Here is a 21,137-nt window from a genome sequence, read left to right as displayed (position 1 = left end):
TTAAAGAACATTTCGATTGATTTTCTAGCCATAGCGATTTCTGGAAAACTCCTCTAGTATGTTTTCTTCTTCCGGATTTCGTCCTTACTGCTACTACATGAAGAACTTTAAGCTTATCTTAAAAACCCTTTCTCAGAAATACAAATTTTATAAATAAATAATAAATCTATAAAAAACCACTATAAGCAACACGAAAAACCTTGTGAAACGTAAAAACTTCAATTCAATTCAATGCAACGGCAAATGCTTTATTTTATTTGACATCAATACATAAATATATAGTTTTTCTTCGAATACGAATATGATCCATCTATATAAGATAATTAATAAAATACTTTGCTGGACACTCACACATTTATCTTCACATCAAAACATTTATAATCATTTATCACACCTAAACATTTATAAATAGGACTCCCTTCAGATTTGAAATCTGAGAAATTTATATGTAGGTATTATTTGCAGACATTTATAGTTTGCTTAACTCCAAATATATCTAGGAATTGCGTTTTGCAATCAAAAAGTATACTCCTTAACTCTTCTTAGATTTAAATAACACAAAATGACTATGCCATGGTGATGTTATAACCAACTTATATCATTAAAATATCATTAATTAGGGATGCTAAGAATACTGTAACAGATAACTTAACAAGGAGATGGAGAGAGAGCGTAAGCCAATAAGTATAAACAAGTATATATCACAACAGGGGGGGAAGGAGGTGTATTTAGAATACCCAAGCTTCAGTTCTTAAACATAATCCTCGCCATTCTTCAGCATTTTTTGTGCCTCTGCATTTAAAACGGTCTGCATCTTGCAGGTGAGCGAGCTGTGCCGATGGATGGTGAAACGGGTGGTGGCCGGTGCGGAGGAGCTATGCTTGTAATTCAACGCATTCTGCCGGCAAAGACCCAATCTGAAACAGTCAAGTTTCCTTCAATAAGTAACATAATCAATGAGTTTTATTTTTCAGCCACTTACTTCGACAACAAGGTAAACAAGTCCTGTCGATACTGGGACGTCAGTATGGCATACAAGTAGGGATCCGCGCATGAGTTCAACGGATAAAAAAATACAAGCAATATTTTGGACTTGGTCACGTTAATCAAGGGAAAGCCAGCCAGGGCTGTGAGTCCAAAAAATGCAATGGGAGACCAGCAGGCAAAGTTTGTAAAAACCTAAAAGAAGACAGGAAGGTTTTAAGCTGGGATGTAAAGCGTTCTTTCAGAGTTTGGAAATGAAATCCAATATGACACAGTTAAGCCTTATTTGTGTCCTACAATATTTATATTGCATACTCACCAGCAAAGCCATTTTCTTGGCTACACTCAACTCGCCCGGATTATTCTGGTGTGCCTGACGCGTCTCCCTACCAAGCGATAGATAAATCTGTGCATAGCACACGGCTATGATGGAGAAGGCCACGCCGTTGCAGCCCAGAATGGCAATCAGATACATGGTGTCGAATGCATCTCGGTTCTCCATCGGTAAGCAGATGCTACAATGACGAGACTCAGCATCGATATAAACTGGGATAAAGTCAGAGGACTCACCTTGTCGACGAATAATTGCTGATGCCAAACAGTGGCAGAGAGGACATGAGCATGGAGTAAAGCCATCCCCCCAGCATTATGAGAGCTGCCTGTCGCAACTTAATACGATGATTCAGATACATGGCCTGCGTTATAGCCAGCCAACGCTCTATGGTAATCACGGTTAGTGTGAATACCGACAAATGACTAGCAAAAACGGTCAAAAATCCAGCAACTTTGCAGCCCAGGCCTGTGTGAATAGGAATCGGAAAACCACACATAGTTAATAAATCAAAGACACAACCACAACTAGAAACCCACCGTATTGCCAGTCGTAGGCGTAGTTGAAGTACTCTCCTATTGAATGTGCATCAATGGAGGCCACCAGCAGGAGATAAACACCCAGACAGAGATCCGCAAAAGCCAAATGGCACATGAGAAAACGAGGTACTGGAGTTGATTCGGGTCTGCAAGAGGAATGCATAGAAATGACCAAATTGCTCTATTATAATTATTAATTAAACTCATTACCTAATTGATAGAATAACTGTTAACACCGCCACATTGCCCACTACGGCCAGAGCAACAACAATCCAAACAGAAATGCGAAGCCATTGGTAACCCATGACATCCTCGCAGGGGTTCAAATCATTGGGCATGGGATAGCATTCAATATTTGGTTTCCTGCAAAATAGCTAATAGCATAAATCATAAAAATTTGACGGTTGACTCTCCTCACCTGAATGTGAAGTTGCCACAAAATTCGGCTGACTGTTCATCATCCGGATTAATGGTGATTTGTTCATGAAAGTATCCCAAATTGGTTGAATCGGCCATATAATCAATGGACGCAATGGGAAAGGGAGTGTTTTCTGTCATTGACGGTTCGGTGCTACCAAAACTACCAAAATCCTCCGGCTGACTGTGGATATTAGCTTAAGTATATATATTTAAATTTCATTATTTAATTTTATTTACGCTTCAAGGTTATCCAAAAGGGCTCTCTCCTTCCGGCTACCTTTGTTGCATTGCTCCCGCCATTTCTCAATCTCCAGCATCCGGAGGGCATGGCGCCGTGGATCATGCCGGGATGGGAACTGGAAGGCGCAGCAATGGAAGGAGTGCGTGAGATAGGCACGCTGTAGATTCTATTTAAGGAACACAAAATTAAACTTTAGTTTTAAGAAGGAAACTATGTGATGCTCACCCTGAAGTTGTAAATTGAAGGAATGGTTTTCAAGGTGTGTGTGTTCATTATATATAAAGCTTCAATGGTCTGAAGTCCCACTGAAGGCAGACCAACAAGCGAGGTGCTGGAGAGATCGCTAATAAAGGATAACGAAAAGTTAAAACGATATCAAATTTAAATAGAAACACTTACAGTTCAGTTATATCTATAATACCATTAAAGGCCTCTGGATGCATCTCTGTTAGCTTCCAGTTATCCTTCAAGGAGCTGCAAAAAACACTGTTAATTATGACAAAAAACTCCTCACTTGGTTATATTTACAGTTTAGCTATCTTCGAGCCAAAGAAAGCCGATTCATCAACGTAGCTTATGTCATTGTTTGCCAAAATTCTATAAAGATTAGGAGAAGGTTCTCAAAAGATTACTGAAAGAATTCGGGACAAACAATTTATACAATACGTACAATTGTGCAGTCTTTACGTTTATAGATTTAGTGTCTATTCGAGTGATTTGATTATTATCGAGATCTCTGAAGAGAGAATTCAGTTAGCCATATTTAAAGTGTATCATTTCCAGCAACTCACATCATTTGCAGAATGTTGTGTGGTGGCAGGTGGCCCAGGTCCGGAACTCTGGTTAGTCCACTGTTTATGATGCGTCTGTGAGGATACAGCAAAAAAAATGCAATGATAAGTCACATACATGTGTGCCTCCCTCAAACTTCACCACAATGTCCACTTCGCCCACATGCTCATCCGTATTTTTACAAAAAATCCCCCTCTTTGTAAATGTCAAACAAGCTGCAGGCGCTCAGATCTATTTTCAGTTTGATGAAAAATATCCGGGCTTTATGAAATCTATTAATTTAATAATGTGGTATAAAGTTTCGCGTTACCATTAGCAACTATTAGTCTGTAAATCAGTAAAGCTGTTTATCTACAATACCTCTTCTGAATGTATTATTTATCAATGAAGCAAGGCACAAAAACGGACAGATGTGTACCCATATGGAGTCCCTAATCTAAGGCCACATTTTGGCAATTGTCAATGAGAAAGGACTTACATTACTTCCACAGTTTCCGAAATGCCGGCAAAGACGTCCTTTGACAGAAAGGTCAGCTTGGGTGCATTGCTAATGTAGCTGCAAAGGAAAGGGAAAAGAAAAAGGGGAAAACCCTTGGTGATGGAAACAGCCACTTGGGCACAATTACAATCAGGCCTTACATTGTGCGCAGCATCGTTAAATTAGCAAAAGCGCCGTCCTGTATCAGTTCTAGCTTGAGACAGTCGGTGAAAGCCCTGCCGAATCCAAAGTCACATTCAATATGTATGTCTGTGGATGGGACAATATCTGATGTACTCACACATCCAGCAATGTGGGCCCATAGACCTTCAATCCTGTGCTGCGTAGGCGAGGCAATCCCGCCGACGCAATCGTCAATCGTTGGATGGGCAGCTGCAACGTTTGTGGCACCCGGGTAAGCGTATCGCCTTCGCAACGGCACTCTAGCTCCTCGCTCTGTGGAGGGAGAAGAAAAATGTTGGTGGTTTGCTTTACTAACTTTGTTTTATACATAATCCGTAATGGTGTTTGTAACGAAACTGAGTGAAAAGCTTTCACACGAATTGCATTAAGCTGAAATTTCAAAGAATAGAGAGGAATTAATTAATAAAAGGCCTAGCTTTTCCTTAAATAGAAACATAAAACCCAGCTTTCAACTCTTCCAGCTCTGTTCTGGCAAGAAACTAAAAAGGATAATATAAATATAAACACTTATAGTTGACTGCACTTACTTGATTGGGTGTCTTCCAGCAGCAACACTTCCACCGGGAGGTGACCGGCGGCGATGTCACCTGAGTGTCTGACACGGCATTGAAGCTACCGGGTACATCGAAGCCATGGTGGATGTCATGACAGTTACTTCCGACGCTTTGCCCCTCGGCGGCCAGCATGGCGTATACGCGATGCGAACCACAAAACGGTCCGAGCAGCAAATGATGAACAAAGAGCAACCGTAATAGATAGCCAATTGACAAGCACTTTATGCCTGTCTTTACTGGCCGACGGTCCCCCTTCCGGACCCAATGTGTTTGCCTTCTCCCCATTTAACTCAGTCAGCAGCAATGTCCAACGATCCTAAGCACATAATGGGCGGCCCATTGGCTCTTCTTTGCTTCAAATGAAGTATCACTTCTAATTGGTTACGTTTCAATTAGTCATCTTGAACGGATGAGTAGGCGGAGAAGGAGATTTCTAGGACAAAAAGAGGAAAGGATTTAGTTGCTGAGTGCGTCACGAACTGCATAATAGAGCCATCAAGCTGGCCGACAGCCTGGCAAATGAGAAACCTAAATAGCATCGAATCCAAGCCGAGATATCCAATCCGATCCCAAGATATTTGGCAGGCCGCGAATTGGCCGGTCACGTTCTGTGGTGCGCTTACGCGTGTTTGATTGATTTTCAAATCCACACAAAAGCAAACGACAAAATCAATCGAAAATCAGCCAAAATCGCTCACACACCGCAACAGGTGAATTTCTTAAGCAATCATTATGGACCAGAGACCGAACACCCCATGACATTACAGTAAAGCCTGTGACACTGCGAGGACACTGACTCGGGAAGGGAATAAGGCGAGCAAACAGAGCAAGCCAAAAGAGCAAATATCATTGGTTGGGTTGTTAATTAACATATGTTATCACAGGCATAAAACTCATATTTAAGCTATTGCATTATTTTTAGACACAGTATCATATCACATATCACGTTTCCAGGCAGATATTAATATTGAATTTATAAATTCCCCCCACACGAGCCATCGTCTCGCTTTACTGCTCTGTTTGTGCTTAATTTTAGTTCTCACCAGCTAATTGAAACATTCAGTTGCGCGTAATTAGTGATCCCATAAACAGAGATTGGGAGCTGGAATCTGGAGAATGGAGACTCCCATCCCCCAACTACTATAATTCTATTCGCTTATCGCTATCAGAGACAGAGACCTCAAAAGACGGTGTGCCGACAGGTGTGCTGGTGTGTCTGGGCCAGGGGTTCCTGCGGCTTAATTAACAAATATTTGTTCTCGCATGTGTTCTCTGCTCCATCTACATAGCTTTATTGCCTCGATCTTACTTTCGGCCGGCACAAGTGCACAATCTGACTATCGACTCCTCCCTCCCTATCTGTGAAGTGAACAATTTTATTTAATTAACACCTTTTGCCTGAGGGCGACCTCCCCGCGGAATTCGCGGAGTTGCCATGAACCCTGGTCTAAAGACCAGATTTTTCACCGATTAAATAAACGGAGTGACAAAAATCTGGTGGCCATGACGTAATCCGTTTACAGAAACTATAATAAAACCATTGTGTGTGTATGTACAGTTCCTCCAACAAAACGCAAGAAAATGAGTTAAGCCAATTATTTACACAATATTTTGTTTGATTGGCACCTCGCCTGATTGTTTGCATTTAAATCAAGAGCGAATAGTTAGCAGTTTTCAAATTTAATTTAATCTAGTTCGAAGCACACACACAAGTCAAATCAATGATGTTTTGCACTTGGAAAATGAAGTTAATTTGCCTAATTGCGATTTTATTCCAGCTCCTTACATTTCGGGTGGGAGACACATAAGGAAAGGACATTAAAGGGATATCTCTTCCAGGCGATTCTCTTTTAATGAACACGATTTCAGCGAATGGTCTTGGTCTTTCTCTGGACACTCTCTGGTCGGAGACCAGTGTCGTTTTTAACAAATTATTGTTAATTGCCGCATTAACAACATTATAAAAACAAGTTAGTAGGAGCCCAGAGAAAATATCTCTGTTTGTATAAATCAAATTAGAATGTGTTATAGTCGAGTGGCCAGCATATAAAAATAAAACTTTCTGTTTCGCTGCTCTTAATGGTTAATGGTTAATGGTTAATAACATTTTATTATCATTTTGGTAAATTCCTTATCGAATTGTTACTCATTGAATTGTATAAAGAGATCGCAATCTCATGTGAAGCTAGCAACTTCTCTCGAAGTCTATTAATATCTACACATTAGCGGGCACATGGTAATAATGCCTCACAAAAATCGTTCATTTTCCCTTACACATCACAGCACAAATCACAGTGTAATTTCCACAACGATTTTAGACTTCTCAGTGCACTCTCTCAGTGATTATCTCCAAGATTACGGAATACAATCTGCCATTTGTTTCACACCCCATGAGTTTAATTAATAATTGCTGCTATATGCCAGACACAGACACCATAGATTAGCTCCCCGATATTTATATGTACATAGCTTATCGCCACTAAAATCGAAATTAGACTTTTCGATAATTTTATGGCCAAGGTTGCAGCACTCGGGATCGTATTAATAAAATAAAATTATATGTATCACAGGAAATATGATGGGTTTTCTGGCCTTTTGGCGGTAAATTTGGTCAGGCGGTTTCTTTGGTAATGTTTAACACACACACACACACACTGGGTTATTTTCCACTTTTCCTCAGTAAACAAAAGGCAAGATGTTGCTCACCGGAATTGAGTTTATATTTTATTATGGCTTCCTCACTTGTTGCGTTCCTGCGCCGAAGACCAGTTAGGGATTAATGCCCAAGCGGAAGCCACTCGACCACCGGAACTGTAGGAACTCTATGGTCGGAAACGACGGAAACGAACGAACTGCTGCCGAGCGCGACGACGACCGAGCAGCTCAAGTGGTGATACCGGAATGAGAGCTCGTCCGCGAGCTGCGGCCGAGCTCCGAGCGTATTGACTTTGCCTGGGTGACCGTGTGTTTGTGTGGGCGCTGATTTCTGTTGTTGATGCGGTTATTGCAGGTGAAAGATTTACCTTTTATGAGACAACTTGTTGAGTTTCCGCATAGCCTAACATGTGGTCACTATATTAAAAAGCAAAAAAAAGCCTTAAACTGCTATCCAGGAGGCCTTGCCTTTAGAGTCACACCTAGTAGGGAGCTGTAGCTGCCCCCTGTCATTGGAATATTTTCAGCCAGGAACAGTAGTTCGAAGCTAAAACCAAATCCAAAACTAAATATTATTATTTCGCTCCGATTCAAACAATAAACCAGCTGAAATGGATATGCTTTTCCAGTACAAGAAGGACCACACCTTCGACAGGCGCCGCAATGAGGGCGACAAGATCCGGCGCAAATATCCGGATCGTGTGCCCATCATCATTGAGAAGGCGCCCAAGACCCGCCATCCCGAATTGGACAAGAAGAAGTATCTGGTGCCCACCGATCTGACTTTGGGTCAGTTCTATTTCCTTATACGCAAGCGGATCAACTTGAAGCCCGACTCTGCCCTGTTCTTTTTCGTGAACAACGTGATACCGCCCACATCGGCCACCATGGGAGCCCTTTACCTGGAGCACAAGGACAAGGACGACTTCCTCTATATCTCCTATTCTGATGAGAACGTCTACGGACGTCAATAGACGCTCGGGGTTTAACCCACCAAAATCGTGTTGGCTTGTTGAGTTACTTTTACGCCATTTACCCAAGTTCATCAATAAAGTGACTCGACTGTCCCTAGCGTCGGTGGCTTCGTCATTCCAGACTCGTGCTGGGTTAAATAATCATCACAGTATGTGCTTCCCCTTTCTGGGAAGGGGCTCGCTAATCCCTTGCCCCTGGTATCGCCACTTTTTCTGGTCGATGAAAAAAAAAACATTAATTGAAGCGCTCAAAAAAAACAAAGATACAACTGAACTCACGGCTTAATTATAATTCAGAAATCGATGGCCCGTCCCATTCATTTAGAGCTACTGCAAATTAAACAGAGGCATCGCATCAAATTTTGTTATTATTAGTGTTTGCCCAAGTTCACTAATTGGTGAAAATATGGGCAATAAAACCAGTTCAAATCGGACCAAAAGTGTGCTGATATGTGCTTTAAAAACATGCACTAAAAACTCGGAAGGTTGGTGGTTGGGTGGGATTTGAATAGGTTTGGGATTGAATATTGCATTCAAAACAAAGTTATTTGACAAACTAATTGACACGCTTGGATTAGCAAAGGAAACTTTTAAGCGAAAATGTTTTTAGAATCATTGAGACGTTTCCTGGGTACTATTCCACTATTTACCACCCACAATCTAGAACCCAATCAGGCTTACATTAAGTCATCTATTTATGATATTCATTGACATGTCTAAGCTTCAAGCCAAAAATAGAGATTAATTTAATCAAAATACAAATTTACATATTTTTATCAAAAATATAAAAGGTTGAAGAGGAGCCAAAGAAGACATATATTTTACCTATATAGATCTCCCTACGAATATGCAAATAACTTCATTTCTTTAAAGATATAATAGTAGACCCTTTATAATTACAACTCAAAAAGTAAGTAAAAGTGTTCTAAAGGTAGAGTACATACACCAATGATCAAACAACTAGTTCAACAGCACGGACCACAAGGAGAGCCAATACTCGTAACTAGAAAAGTGCACTTGATTTACGTAAGAAATGTAAAAATAGAAACGCAAATAATAAAATATCTAAGGTTAAACAAGACATCATCAAACAACAGCTGACTGTGAAATCTAGCGGAATTGTTATAGACATTTGATAATATTCTGTGTTATACATTTTAATTTAGCTTACGATTTGCATATCATGTTATTTACAAATGCGAACCAGCCACTAATTGACTAGATAATCCAAAGTGAATATAAATACAGTTGCGGTCAAAATAATAGCAGTCAAGTTCTAAGAAATATAAAACATTTCAAGTTGTTGTTATTGTTGAAAGATAATTACAGTTTGTTGTTAATTTTATATGTAGTAATCTTAGTTTTTGTAAATTACTACACTATTGTAAAAGTTACTACTTTACAGTACAGAAGACAATGTTACCACACAACAATAAACAAATATATATAGTTTACTACTTAATCCATATGAATAAATAACACAGGAATGGGTATGCTTGAGCATATAAAAATACCTATTACTTTGACCGCAGCTGTAAGCTCCACATACATATATCATAACAGTAACAGAAGCGCAAAAAGACACAAATTAATCAATTGAATTAAGAAATTAGTGAGTGACCGAAAATAAATGACAGCTTCTGGGTTATCTGGCAAAATATTTGTCACCACAGACACCAACAATGTAATATACGACACAAACGGACAGAGTGAGCCCAGTGGTAAGAGAAAATAACAAATATCTTTGTATATAATAATAAAAAGCGTTCTCAATTTGCGTATTAGCAATGGAAATCAGCTTTATCGCCGGGCGGCTGTGTTGGATCCAATTCCAAGCTGCTTTTATTTTGGTTTCTTTGTTAAGCCGCAGCAGCAGCAGTTACATAAAACGGGGATATACAATTCGGCGGCATATAAATACAGTTTAAAAACTCGATAAATAAATGAAAAATGAATTTAAAAGAATTAACCTAAGTGCGCCAGGCATTTAAGTTAATAGCCGGCAAGTTGGGATCATCACAGCCTATAATTTGATTGCTATAAAGATAAACAAAAGAAGAAGCTGTAAGGAAAGTGCTTCGCTCAGCTTTTGTTTAGCTTTTTCCACTTACCCAGGATGGTCGGCGCGTACGAAGGCGGCCAGTGGCACCTCGTGCAGTGTAAGGCGGTCTGAATTGTCGCAAATCAAACGGGCTAGCGTCACCTTACGCACCTCCTGCAACTGAGCTGGTGTGAAGGCTCCTGGATTAATCGTATCATCGTATTCGTAAAAATAGCGATCACCTTGCTTAAACCGCGCAAACTGGTCGCCAATGATTTCGGCAAATGTAACGCCCACAACGCCGCCATCGACGGCCTTTTCCAGGAGCCCACCCACCCACAAATCAATGTCATCGGGTGTACGGTAAACGCTAGCCAGCTTTTGACCAATCTATTTGAAAATTGGAGAATGAAATAAATAATTGATTTAAAGAGTGCAACACTCACCTCACTGGGAAACTGCTGAAAGCTATGCAGCTTGGCTGAGCCCATCAACTCCAGGTAATCGTTGTAGCTGCGCAAACCTTGGTCGCGTCCTCGCTGAATATTAATGGCTGCCAAGTCCAAGCCAAAGGGATTATCACCTCGGAATAAAAAGCGACTAAGCTGCTCGAGAGTAATTACAATATTAGAAGCCATTCAGCAAATTAGAAAAGCAATGCTTACACCCTGGCTAATGGAGCTGTCGACCTGTTGCATCGGCTGGCTATAGAGGGTCCGCAGCATGTCATCGTAGAACTCGCGTTTGCGCATTCGGGAAGGATTGAACATTACATCCGGTATATTAACTACTTCATCGATGTGACCCTGCTCCTGGCGAATGTGAAACTTTCCATCGACACTGAAGAAACCGTGAAAGAAATTGTAGAGCTTATATTTTTGCTTACTTAACACGTAATTCCCACCTGGAGTGACCCATGCGATAGGCAGCGCCGGAGAACTCATTTGTTATCGCCGGATTCACTTCAATATTGTAGTCACGGGAATAGCCCTGATCCAATGGCACTAAACGGAAGCGTTTCATCTGCTGTGGTCCAATAATTATGGGCAAGAACTCGCTGTACGTGATGTGCTGCATCTCGGCAATGACGATGCGTCGAGCCTCCTGGAAGAGCCACTCATCGCTAGCCGAAGGATTTAGCTGGTTCAAAGCGTCCGCCACACGATTGTGCTCCCGAGCCAGCAAGATCTGAAGTGTGATCAACGAAATGATTTGATTGGTCCTTCCATCGCCTGATAAATGTATCATAAATAATATAAAACCATTAAATTATCAAATTTACAACTAACCCGAGTTGAAGCAAGACTTTCCGGCTTCCTCGCTGGGACAGGCAGTCTTATCGTTGGTCAATGGCAGCAGTTCCCTTCCAAAATCATTTAGCATTCGCAGACGGCCGCCTCGGAAGGATCTCAGGCCGCGGGAGGCCTCCTCACTTGATCCATAAACCGGCGAGGCGTCCACAAAGTGCGTCACCTTGCTCAGTTGCTTGCCATAGCCAAGTTGGCAGTCGGGACTGGGTACCAATGACAATCGTACAAAGTTCAAGCAGCGTACTCCAAAGGCAGAGAAAAACTCATCATCCGGCTCTACCATGATCGGCATGCAGGCAAAGTGACTTTCTTGTGGACTAAGAGGGGCTTTTCCCTGCGGTGAGCAACACTGCACCAGACTCCCGTCCTCGAGTCGCACCGAGGAAGATTGGGTGACGTCATGAGCCTGGAAATGTTTTCATTAATTATCAAAGATGTGTGCACGAGTAGGAGCTGCAGGTATCAAATCCCACACAACAATTACTTACCAAAACCTGACCGAACTGCATCACCAGGAGATTATACCTTGGATGCGGACGATCGACATCTGCGAGCAGAGTACGGGATATCTGACGAGCTCCCAACAGTGGACTGCCATCGGACCGAGAGTGAATACGCGGCGTCCAGATTCCGTCCTCGTAGGCTGGCGGCAGCAGTCGTTCCATCGGCTGCCCAGCGGCGCCCCACAGAGAACGCCGCGGCAGAGGATTGTTGCAGGTGCCATCCAAACTGCGATAACGCGAACGCACTTGCCGGCAAATGGGCGGTGGTTGGCAGTGCTGGGCCAACGGCGTCTCCGTGAACTGGACGGGCACATTGTTGGTGATGAAATCGTCGACGGGCACTTGCTCCTTCTTCCCGAATAGCTGTGTGGTGATCACCTGTTGGATGGCACTGTTCGAGATGGCAAAGTTCTGCAGATCATCGTTGGCCGTCGAATGGAAGACCAGGCCGTGAGCAAAGTCAGGGAAGCCTCGCCTTACGGGAATCTGTGCCACTCCGTGCATAAGGTGCTCGAAATTGCGCCTGGCCTCATCCAAAATGGCGGGCGAGAGGATGGCGGGAAAGCTGCTAACTGCCCGCTCCCTAACGGCAGCGGTGTGGTTCTGGCCCGTCTGGCAACAGTAGCCCAATTTCCCAGCTGGCAGATCGCAAATCTGTGGCTTTTCATGGCTTTCCATGCGAACATGCGCCGGGCATTGGATTTTTGGCACACATTTCACACCGACGCACGGCGAACATTTTTTCAGCAAAGCGCTAGTGGCTAGAGCGGGACAAACATAGAGTCAGAAACCGTTAACATGGGACAAATGCAAGCATAAAGGAGAAGACCAAAAAAGAGAAGAGAAATAAAAAATTTACCTTTTAACCAAAAGAAAAATGATTTCATTCTTCTTAACTTAATGTTTCCTTACCTGGTTCCGGTTTCTTTGTGGTTATCGGTGAATTGGTCACTGGCGCTGGTGTCTGCTGGTCGTCGATATCTTCGTTAAATCGGTTTTGGCGCACCGAAAATGCCGCTGCATCTGATTCGCTTAACTGTGTTGCAAATAAAATCTGCCAACACAGCAGCGAAATACACAAAGTGCGATTCATATTAGGAATTATACGCACATTAAACCTGGATAATAGTTTTCAAATCGGAGATCAAACTGAGCTACTTTCGAGTGCGTGCCGCCAATTTTATTTGCTTATTTGTTCGAAATTCGAATATAAGATCATTTTTAACAGCACTTACACAAGTAACAGTGTGCTGTAAGACGCAATGGTCGTGTCTAACAGTGGTTAAGTATAAGACAAATTCTATTTTTTTAATTAAACAACAAATTATTTATTCAATGATAATTTTTAAGAAAACATTTATGTGTTGTTATTTTCAAGAATTTTCCAAAAAGCCATCTTGGAGCGATTTCGGGATCAACAGGTAACTTCCCTCGAGTCTGTCTATTGGACTGAATACATAATCCGGCACAATGGATCACAACTTTCAACTTCACAGTCTGGACAGATTGCATTACTTTATAAAAAAGAATTCTTATTAAGCGGTTTTTTAGGAAATATAAAATTTTTAATTAAAAAAAGATTCCTCGATAAATGATTAAGTATTATCCAACAGTCTTAAACTTGATATAAAATTTATATTTGTATAACAAACCATAACATGTCGCACAGTAACCAGCAAATATAACAGGTATCAGGGTTTTCAACCCTTTATGAAAGTTATAACAGTATGGAGTAATGGTTCAATATTATACTTTCCTTTTATTAGAGATGGAAAACCAACTATGATTATTGCCAATAAATCGATAAATACATCCGATATAGATAATTGAGTATCGAACTTGTACCACCACTAGATTTAGGTATACACGCTTGTTCGTCTGTTTTCAACAGTTTTTGCATCTGCCTATCAAATCGAAATCTGGCCATCTCCAATGTTAACGTTCTCGTTAGCTGTAAGAGCTATTCGCGCGAACTTTCGAGTCTCGAGTTCAAACATGAACATGCTTAGGGTACAACTAAAATTAGCTTAAGTTTCTTTTAAACTTTAGATTTGACATTAAATTGGTATATCTTAATAGTTAATAATTAACATTTCCATTTTTAATTTGAAACAATTTGAAACTGTTACAGTTACAAAAAATAAGTTAACAGAGTGTAAGTTAACATATCTCTATCTCTTTTTAACAGCAAAGAGAGTGCTGATGATGGACAGTGGACAAATGGGTTAGGTCTAGCTTGAACTAGGCTAAACTCATTTTTAAAAATTGAAAAGCCTTATAACGCTTGGACCAACAATTGCCAGTCAATATTCAATTAATATGGTAAAATGATCTGAAAAATATATCGTATATCCGTCAAAAATTATAATATCGAATTTGATTTAATAGATATAAGTATTGGTGTGCCAACCTTAGTGAAATAAAGAAAGCTATACTGGCTTTTTAGTAATGCAGTCGATATTTTCTGCGACCTCGGAGTCGCTGAACGACTAAAAATATCGTATAAGCAGTTTGTATGGGAACAGTTGTTTTGGGTAGCCGATACTTTCAGTAATTCAATCATTCAGTTGTATAGGAAATTCCTTATTCTCTCGTAAATGAGCCAACTATAATGCCGCCGACACAATCGATGTTACTTCAGTTATTTTCCCATTATATCTAGCGTTCTTAAACTCCCAAATTTTTCGGAGCGAATCTGGCGTAATTTTTGCTTTAATTCATTAATAAAATAATAATGTATTTATTCTCGGTTATAGCTTGTTTTTCAGCATTTATTTGATATATTTCAGCATTTATTTGATATATTAAGCTTTATTTCCTTATTATTGCTCAGAATCTACCCCATACCGGTAGTCATAACCTGGCATTATTCACTTAAAATTTATGGAAATTTTTAAAATTAAAAAATAAAAGGCTTTAAAATTTATGATTTAATTACGACGAACGAATAAAAAACCCTATCATAGCAGTTAGAGAGACCGAAAGGCAAATAGATAAAGAAAAATTGCGGAACAGAATAGCAAACAAAACTGCCGGTGCTTTACTACGTATTAGTCCGACTTAATAAAACAATTGTGATATCTTTTAGCGCAACATATAGTTTATTTTTTAACAAATAAGTTTACAAACCGGATTTTTCGCATTATGTTTCTGAGGTCATATATTAAACTAGCACGTCGTTTTCTTAACATATATACAAATAATAATAATCAAAATGGACCGCGTATTGTATTACAAAAGATTTCAGCATAGTAATCATTTTTCCAATTCATAATAGATGTTTCTAGTTTAAATATTTGAAATTAACTTATTTTTTCATATAGGAAATTTCAACTGTTTGGGATTTTTTAGGTAAAAGGCCTAATTTTAGTCTGGCAACACTGGCATCTCTCTCTTGCCCTCTCGACAGCAGAGAGAGCGCTGATGGTGGACTTTTCCGTCATCATTGCCAGATTTAAAAAGTTGTCTGTTCGCGAAGTTGAATGTTTTTTCGTCTGCGGACGATTGTCAAAAGTTTGAATATTCTTCTATGTGTAAGTGTAGATTTCTGGTGGAGAAAAAGCCACGGCGTAATGCGAATCCAACGCCATTGAGCAAAAGCCCCGCGCGCCGCAGATCGAGAAATGCGTCAACAAAAATCGGACGCCGGACTTTCGCCCGAGTGAAAAATTCAGTTGCCTCTCTCGGTGCAGTCGCGGAGGCTGTATGTGTGTGTGTGTGTTTGTGTATGCATATGCAAATGATTGGATGTCGGAGCAGATCCTTGCATCATCTTGGCGAAAAACCGCAGAAAAACGCTGAAAGCAGAAACGTAAAACCTAAAAACCAAAAAACCGAAAACCTCCCAAGCCAATCGCCATCGTCGGCAAAGGCAGCGGCACGGCAGCGTTAAAGTGAACGCGCAACAAACGGCTCGGCTCGGACTCTCGTCTCAGCTGGCAATTATTTATAAATCGTTAGGTTAGCCCCAAAAGCAACCCGAAACCGGACAAGTTAACAATTGCCGCATCGTCTAAAAAAATGAATTGTGCGATATGCCCCTTTCGTATCGTGTAAACGCGAAAAATCGGCATAGAAAGAAAATAATTACGAAAAATCATTACTGTCCGTTTCGTTCGTTTCCCAGGCGTGAGAGCGAGCGAGAGCGGCGTATGCATGCAGCCCGGCTATCGAGCAAGTGCAAGTGAGACGGAGACGGATACGGCGTGTGCGTGTATAGCCGCCAAATGTGAAAAAAGAGAGAGAAATAGAGAGGGCGCGCTAGCGAGAGCGAGTTGAGAGAGCACGAGCAGGGTTGCCAACGCTTGCCGAAGTACGCGGGCAGAAATAAATTGTTGTGGTATTGGTGTTTGCCGTTTGAGCCAGCCAGCGAGTGAGCGAGCGAGTGTTTTTGTGTGTGTGTGTTAGTAGCGGACTTTTCAATACACAACAGCGCAGCGCCATGAACGAATACAAATTATTTATGTTTCCCCCGCCCGACTTCTAAGCCCAGTGGTGCGCTTGCTGCCTCATTAGGGGCAAAGGCAAACAGTTGGGGCTCCGCGAATGCATAATGCTAATCCCAGTCTTTGATAACTTGCAGCTAACATAACCTCAAAATCGCCGCCGCAGTCGTCGTCGTCGTCATCATCAGCAGCGTTGTTGGTGGTTCCTGGTGCTCCCCCGGCCGCCACTCAACCGACACCGCATCTGGGACATCTGGGAGATCGGGAGCAGCCAATGATCAGCAGCAGCCATGAATGAAAAAATAAAATCGCCGCAAACGCAGCAGCAGCAGGGAGGCGCTGCTGGCGGAGCCCCCGCCCCAGCGGCCACGCCCCCAACGGCTGGAGCAGCTCCAGGCGGTGGAGCGGGTAACACGCCGCCCACCTCTGGTCCGCCCACGCCCAATAATAACAGCAACAATGGCGGTGACCCAAACATCCAGCAGCAACAGCAGCAGCAGCAGAATGTTGCCCCACACCCGTACGGCGGACCACCGCCACCTGGCTCGGGACCAGGTGCTCCACCTGGACCGGATCCGGCGGCGGTCATGCATTACCATCACCTGCACCAGCAGCAACAGCATCCGCCACCGCCTCACATGCAACAACAGCACCACGGTGGACCGGCACCACCGCCGCCAGGAGGAGCACCTGAGCATGCGCCCGGCGTCAAGGAGGAGTACGCCCACCTGCCACCGCCTCCGCACCCGCATCCGGCGTATGGTCGCTACCACGCCGATCCTAACATGGACCCCTATCGTTACGGCCAGCCTTTGCCAGGTGGGAAGCCCCAGCAGCAGCCCCATCCGCAACAGCAGCAGCCGCCGCCACCGCAACAGCAACAACAGCAGCCAGGACCAGGTGGCTCTCCGAATCGTCCGCCTCAGCAGCAGCGCTATATTCCCGGTCAGCCGCCACAGGGACCGACTCCCACGCTAAATTCACTGCTGCAGTCCTCGAATCCGCCGCCACCGCCGCAGCACCGGTACGCCAACAGCTATGATCCGCAGCAGGCTGCCGCTTCAGCGGCTCAGCAGCAGGCAGGCGGCCCACCGCCTCCTCCGCCAGGACACGGACCGCCGCCACCACAGCACCAACCATCACCGTACGGGGCGCAACAGGGAGGATGGGCTCCGCCACCGCGTCCCTACAGTCCACAGCTGGGACCGTCGCAGCAGTATAGGACACCACCACCGGTAAGTCAAGAAAGCAGGGGTGCCAGGACAGGACAAGGCGGTATCTTCCAAGACGGACAAGTTTTTAATTGCTAAAATTTAAAGTTGTTAGTAAATTTAGCTTCCTACTGTTCTGTTTAGCAAATATGTATGGGTTTTGTTTCTAAGGTCCAAGGTCTGAACATTTTTTTGGTTATTTTTTAAGGTGTAGTTGTTTTTTTTTTTAAATTCAATCTAAGGAATATTTATATTTTACGTTTGGAAAAATACTTTCGAAGTATTAACAAATATGCTTGCCATATACAATGTCTATATTAAAGTGAGGTATCCCATTTAGTTTTTGTACTACCTTACAGTATAACAAGTCAGTTTATAATATTAGTATAATATTTTAAATGCTCAAATTTAAATATCTCTGGGATAAAGTATCTACGGTACAGGAAAAATAACTATTTTGCTGACAATTGTATAGATGTATCTTTGAACTTACTCTCAACACAAAACTCTTAAGTTTGTGACACGATTTAATAGCTCAGTGCCGGGAGACAAAGATTCCTCCCACTTTCATCATAAATTAAGAACTTAAAGCCCGCGGATCTTATCGTATTCTTTCTTTCCTATGGGTTTGTTTCCCTCTTATTTTTTAAAGCTTTTTTGACATTGACACTGATTTTGATTCCATCGACCCCACACACACACACACAAAGACAGACATTTCCATGTGCAGGGCCTTTATGCTAGCTATCTCCTTTACCCCAACACCCATTCCTGCGACGGGGGCTCGTCACGTTTCGTGGCCATGTATGGCTGGCTGTGGGAGTGTGTGTGAGTGTGGTGCATGTGTGGGAGGGGAGGCTGCAATATTTACTGTTACTTTTTAGGGTTTCGTCTTGGTCGCACTTCATTCAGTTCACCGAAGATTTGCCAAGTCGAAGGCGGAAAAAAAGGCACAAACAGCAGACAGGCACACTGACACACATAAAAAACATTGTACAGTGAGATTCCGCGCCTTTTTCGCCATCGCCATTGCCCCTCCTGCTCCTCCTTCTCAACCCCACCCCCTTGACATTTTGCTGTTTAAGTGCCGGGTGTTGTTGGGTGAGCCGCCGGTTGAGTGAGGGAGACGGACAGCGAGAGCCGGCACTTGCCGCCGCAAAACAATAATAACAACAAAAGGCCGCACCGCAACGGTAAAATGTAGAAGAGAAAGAGGAAGAAGAACAAGAACCAGAAAGAGTTTTGTACACACAAAATGTTGAGGCATTTCATTCACATTTTTAAGGGTTTTCGCTTCTCCCATTCTTCTTGTTAACATTATCGAGGCTTTTGTTGGTTGAATCTGATTGGAATAAGTTAAAAAGTTAATTATTTTGCAAGTGTTTGAGATATTTGCTTGATGAGTTTTCGTTTTTTTGCAGGGTATTATAATTTTTGTCGAAACGTAACAAAGGAGTAATTTTGACTTTTGTTTTTACAAAAGTTCGTTTTTTGAGGTGAAATATATCTTATGATAAGAAACTTTAAACACCCAATTTAAATCAATAAATTGGCATTTTTCTTCAACAACCCACTTCGTATCACAAAGAAACCATTAACGTTTGCCAAATTGTTGAATTTATTTAATATTTTTTAGTTCAGTTTGTTTTTATTTGCTTTGAAAGGTAATTGAAATTTAGAACTTATCTAGAGCTCAAAGAAGCTGGGGTCGGAAAAATTTTTTTTTTGAAATTTGAAAGCTGGAATCGTTTGCCCATCGTTTGCCCATGTTTGCCCACCTTTTACTTTTTTTTGCCCACGTCCAGTTTTGAAAATATTCGACTTTGAAAATTTTCATCATTTTTCGAAAAAACAAAAGTTGACTTTTTTCAAATTTTTTTTTTGGAAATCGCAATAACATCGTTTGCCCACGTTTGCCCACCCTTTAGAATTTTGAAAAAACTCCAAGTTTAGAAAATTTTCAAAATTGTACTGGGAAATTTTGAATTTTAAAATTTTGAAAACTGGAATCGTTTGCCCATTCGTTGCCCATGTTTGCCCACCCTTTACTTTTTTTTGCCCACGTCCAGTTTTGAAAATATTCAACTTTGAAAATTTTTCAAAATTATAACGTTTGCCCACCCTTTAAAACTTAATATTTTTAACAAAAAACGATTGCCCACCTCTTAAAACTAAATAAAATCGTTTGCCCACCCTTTAAAATTAAATATTTTTAACAAAAAATTATTGCCCACCTCTTAAAACTAAATAAAATCGTTTGCCCACCCTTTAAAATTAAAAAATTTCGTTTGCCCACCCCCTAAAATTAAATATTTTTAACAAAAAACGATTGCCCACCTCTTAAAACTAAATAAAATCGTTTGCCCACCCTCTAAAATTAAATATTTTTAACAAAAAATGATTGCCCACCTCTTAAAACTAAATAAAATCGTTTGCCCACCCTCTAAAATTAAATATTTTTAACAAAAAACGATTGCCCACCTCTTAAAACTAAAAAAAAATCGTTTGCCCACCCTCTAAAATTAAATATTTTTAACAAAAAATGATTGCCCACCTCTTAAAACTAAATAAAATCGTTTGCCCACCCTTTAAAATTAAAAATTTCGTTTGCCCACCCCCTAAAATTAAATATTTTTAACAAAAAACGATTGCCCACCTCTTAAAACTAAATAAAATCGTTTGCCCACCCTCTAAAATTAAATATTTTTAACAAAAAATGATTGCCCACCTCTTAAAACTAAATAAAATCGTTTGCCCACCCTTTAAAATTAAAAAATTTCGTTTGCCCACCCCCTAAAATTAAATATTTTTAACAAAAAACGTTTGCCCACCTCTTAAAACTAAATAAAATCGTTTGCCCACCCTCTAAAATTAAATATTTTTAACAAAAAATGATTGCCCACCTCTTAAAACTAAATAAAATCGTTTGCCCACCCTTTAAAATTAAATATTTTTAACAAAAAATTATTGCCCACCTCTTAAAACTAAATAAAATCGTTTGCCCACCCTTTAAAATTAAAAAATATCGTTTGCCCACCCCCTAAAATTAAATATTTTTAACAAAAAACGTTTGCCCACCTCTTAAAACTAAAAAAAATCGTTTGCCCACCCTCTAAAATTAAATATTTTTAACCAAAAATGATTGCCCACCTCTTAAAACTAAATAAAATCGTTTGCCCACCCTTTAAAATTAAAAAATTTCGTTTGCCCACCCCCTAAAATTAAATATTTTTAAAAAAACGATTGCCCACCTCTTAAAACTAAATAAAATCGTTTGCCCACCCTCTAAAATTAAATATTTTTAACATAAAACGATTGCCCACCTCTTAAAACTAAATAAAATCGTTTGCCCACCCTCTAAAATTAAATATTTTTAACAAAAAATGATTGCCCACCTCTTAAAACTAAAAAAAATCGTTTGCCCACCCTCTAAAATTAAATATTTTTAACAAAAA

General features: G+C 41.0%; 3 protein-coding genes and 1 pseudogene across 4 annotated transcripts in view; 2 read left to right on the top strand and 2 right to left on the bottom strand.

The window, feature by feature from the left end:
- Positions 1–229: 229 nt before the first annotated feature.
- On the bottom strand, positions 230–7,446 carry LOC110188216 (Leucine-rich repeat-containing G protein-coupled receptor 1). Its single transcript, XM_086826143.1, has 18 exons — positions 7,250–7,446; positions 4,517–4,976; positions 4,087–4,241; positions 3,947–4,021; positions 3,786–3,863; positions 3,307–3,381; positions 3,186–3,251; positions 3,044–3,112; positions 2,915–2,989; positions 2,741–2,858; positions 2,512–2,681; positions 2,273–2,455; positions 2,065–2,217; positions 1,855–2,000; positions 1,555–1,783; positions 1,304–1,499; positions 983–1,179; positions 230–917 (listed from the first exon to the last, which is right to left on the bottom strand). Exons 2-18 carry the CDS (start codon positions 4,826–4,828, stop codon positions 752–754), a joined length of 2,463 nt encoding a protein of 820 aa, XP_086682269.1. The 5' UTR covers positions 4,829–4,976; positions 7,250–7,446; the 3' UTR covers positions 230–751.
- A 205-nt stretch (positions 7,447–7,651) lies between these two features.
- On the top strand, positions 7,652–8,270 carry LOC147644580 (gamma-aminobutyric acid receptor-associated protein-like 1 pseudogene; annotated as a pseudogene). Its single transcript, XR_015270228.1, has one exon. The product of XR_015270228.1 is annotated as a gamma-aminobutyric acid receptor-associated protein-like 1 pseudogene (transcript).
- Positions 8,271–9,945: 1,675 nt separating this feature from the next.
- On the bottom strand, positions 9,946–13,209 carry LOC110188588 (chorion peroxidase). The gene is made up of 8 exons (XM_020958350.2): positions 12,939–13,209; positions 12,012–12,787; positions 11,503–11,929; positions 11,118–11,445; positions 10,879–11,053; positions 10,660–10,818; positions 10,284–10,603; positions 9,946–10,209 (listed from the first exon to the last, which is right to left on the bottom strand). The coding sequence occupies exons 1-8, from the start codon at positions 13,117–13,119 to the stop codon at positions 10,143–10,145; spliced, it is 2,433 nt and encodes an 810-aa protein (XP_020814009.2). The 5' UTR covers positions 13,120–13,209; the 3' UTR covers positions 9,946–10,142.
- Positions 13,210–15,414: 2,205 nt separating this feature from the next.
- The window catches only part of LOC147644579 (trithorax group protein osa-like), a 38,393-nt gene continuing 32,670 nt past the window's right edge, over positions 15,415–21,137 (top strand). The window contains exon 1 of the mRNA XM_086826142.1: positions 15,415–17,706. Coding sequence (XP_086682268.1) covers positions 16,762–17,706 — 945 coding nt within the window. The 5' untranslated portion in view covers positions 15,415–16,761. The remainder of the gene's footprint in view (positions 17,707–21,137) is intronic.

This window comes from Drosophila serrata, unplaced genomic scaffold (assembly GCF_035046125.1).
Source record: "Drosophila serrata isolate PLE 108 unplaced genomic scaffold, ASM3504612v1 contig_152, whole genome shotgun sequence".
NCBI classification, from domain to species: domain Eukaryota; kingdom Metazoa; phylum Arthropoda; class Insecta; order Diptera; family Drosophilidae; genus Drosophila; species Drosophila serrata.
The sequence above is the reverse complement of the archived record's forward strand: the minus strand, read 5'-3'. Positions and strand labels throughout refer to the sequence as shown.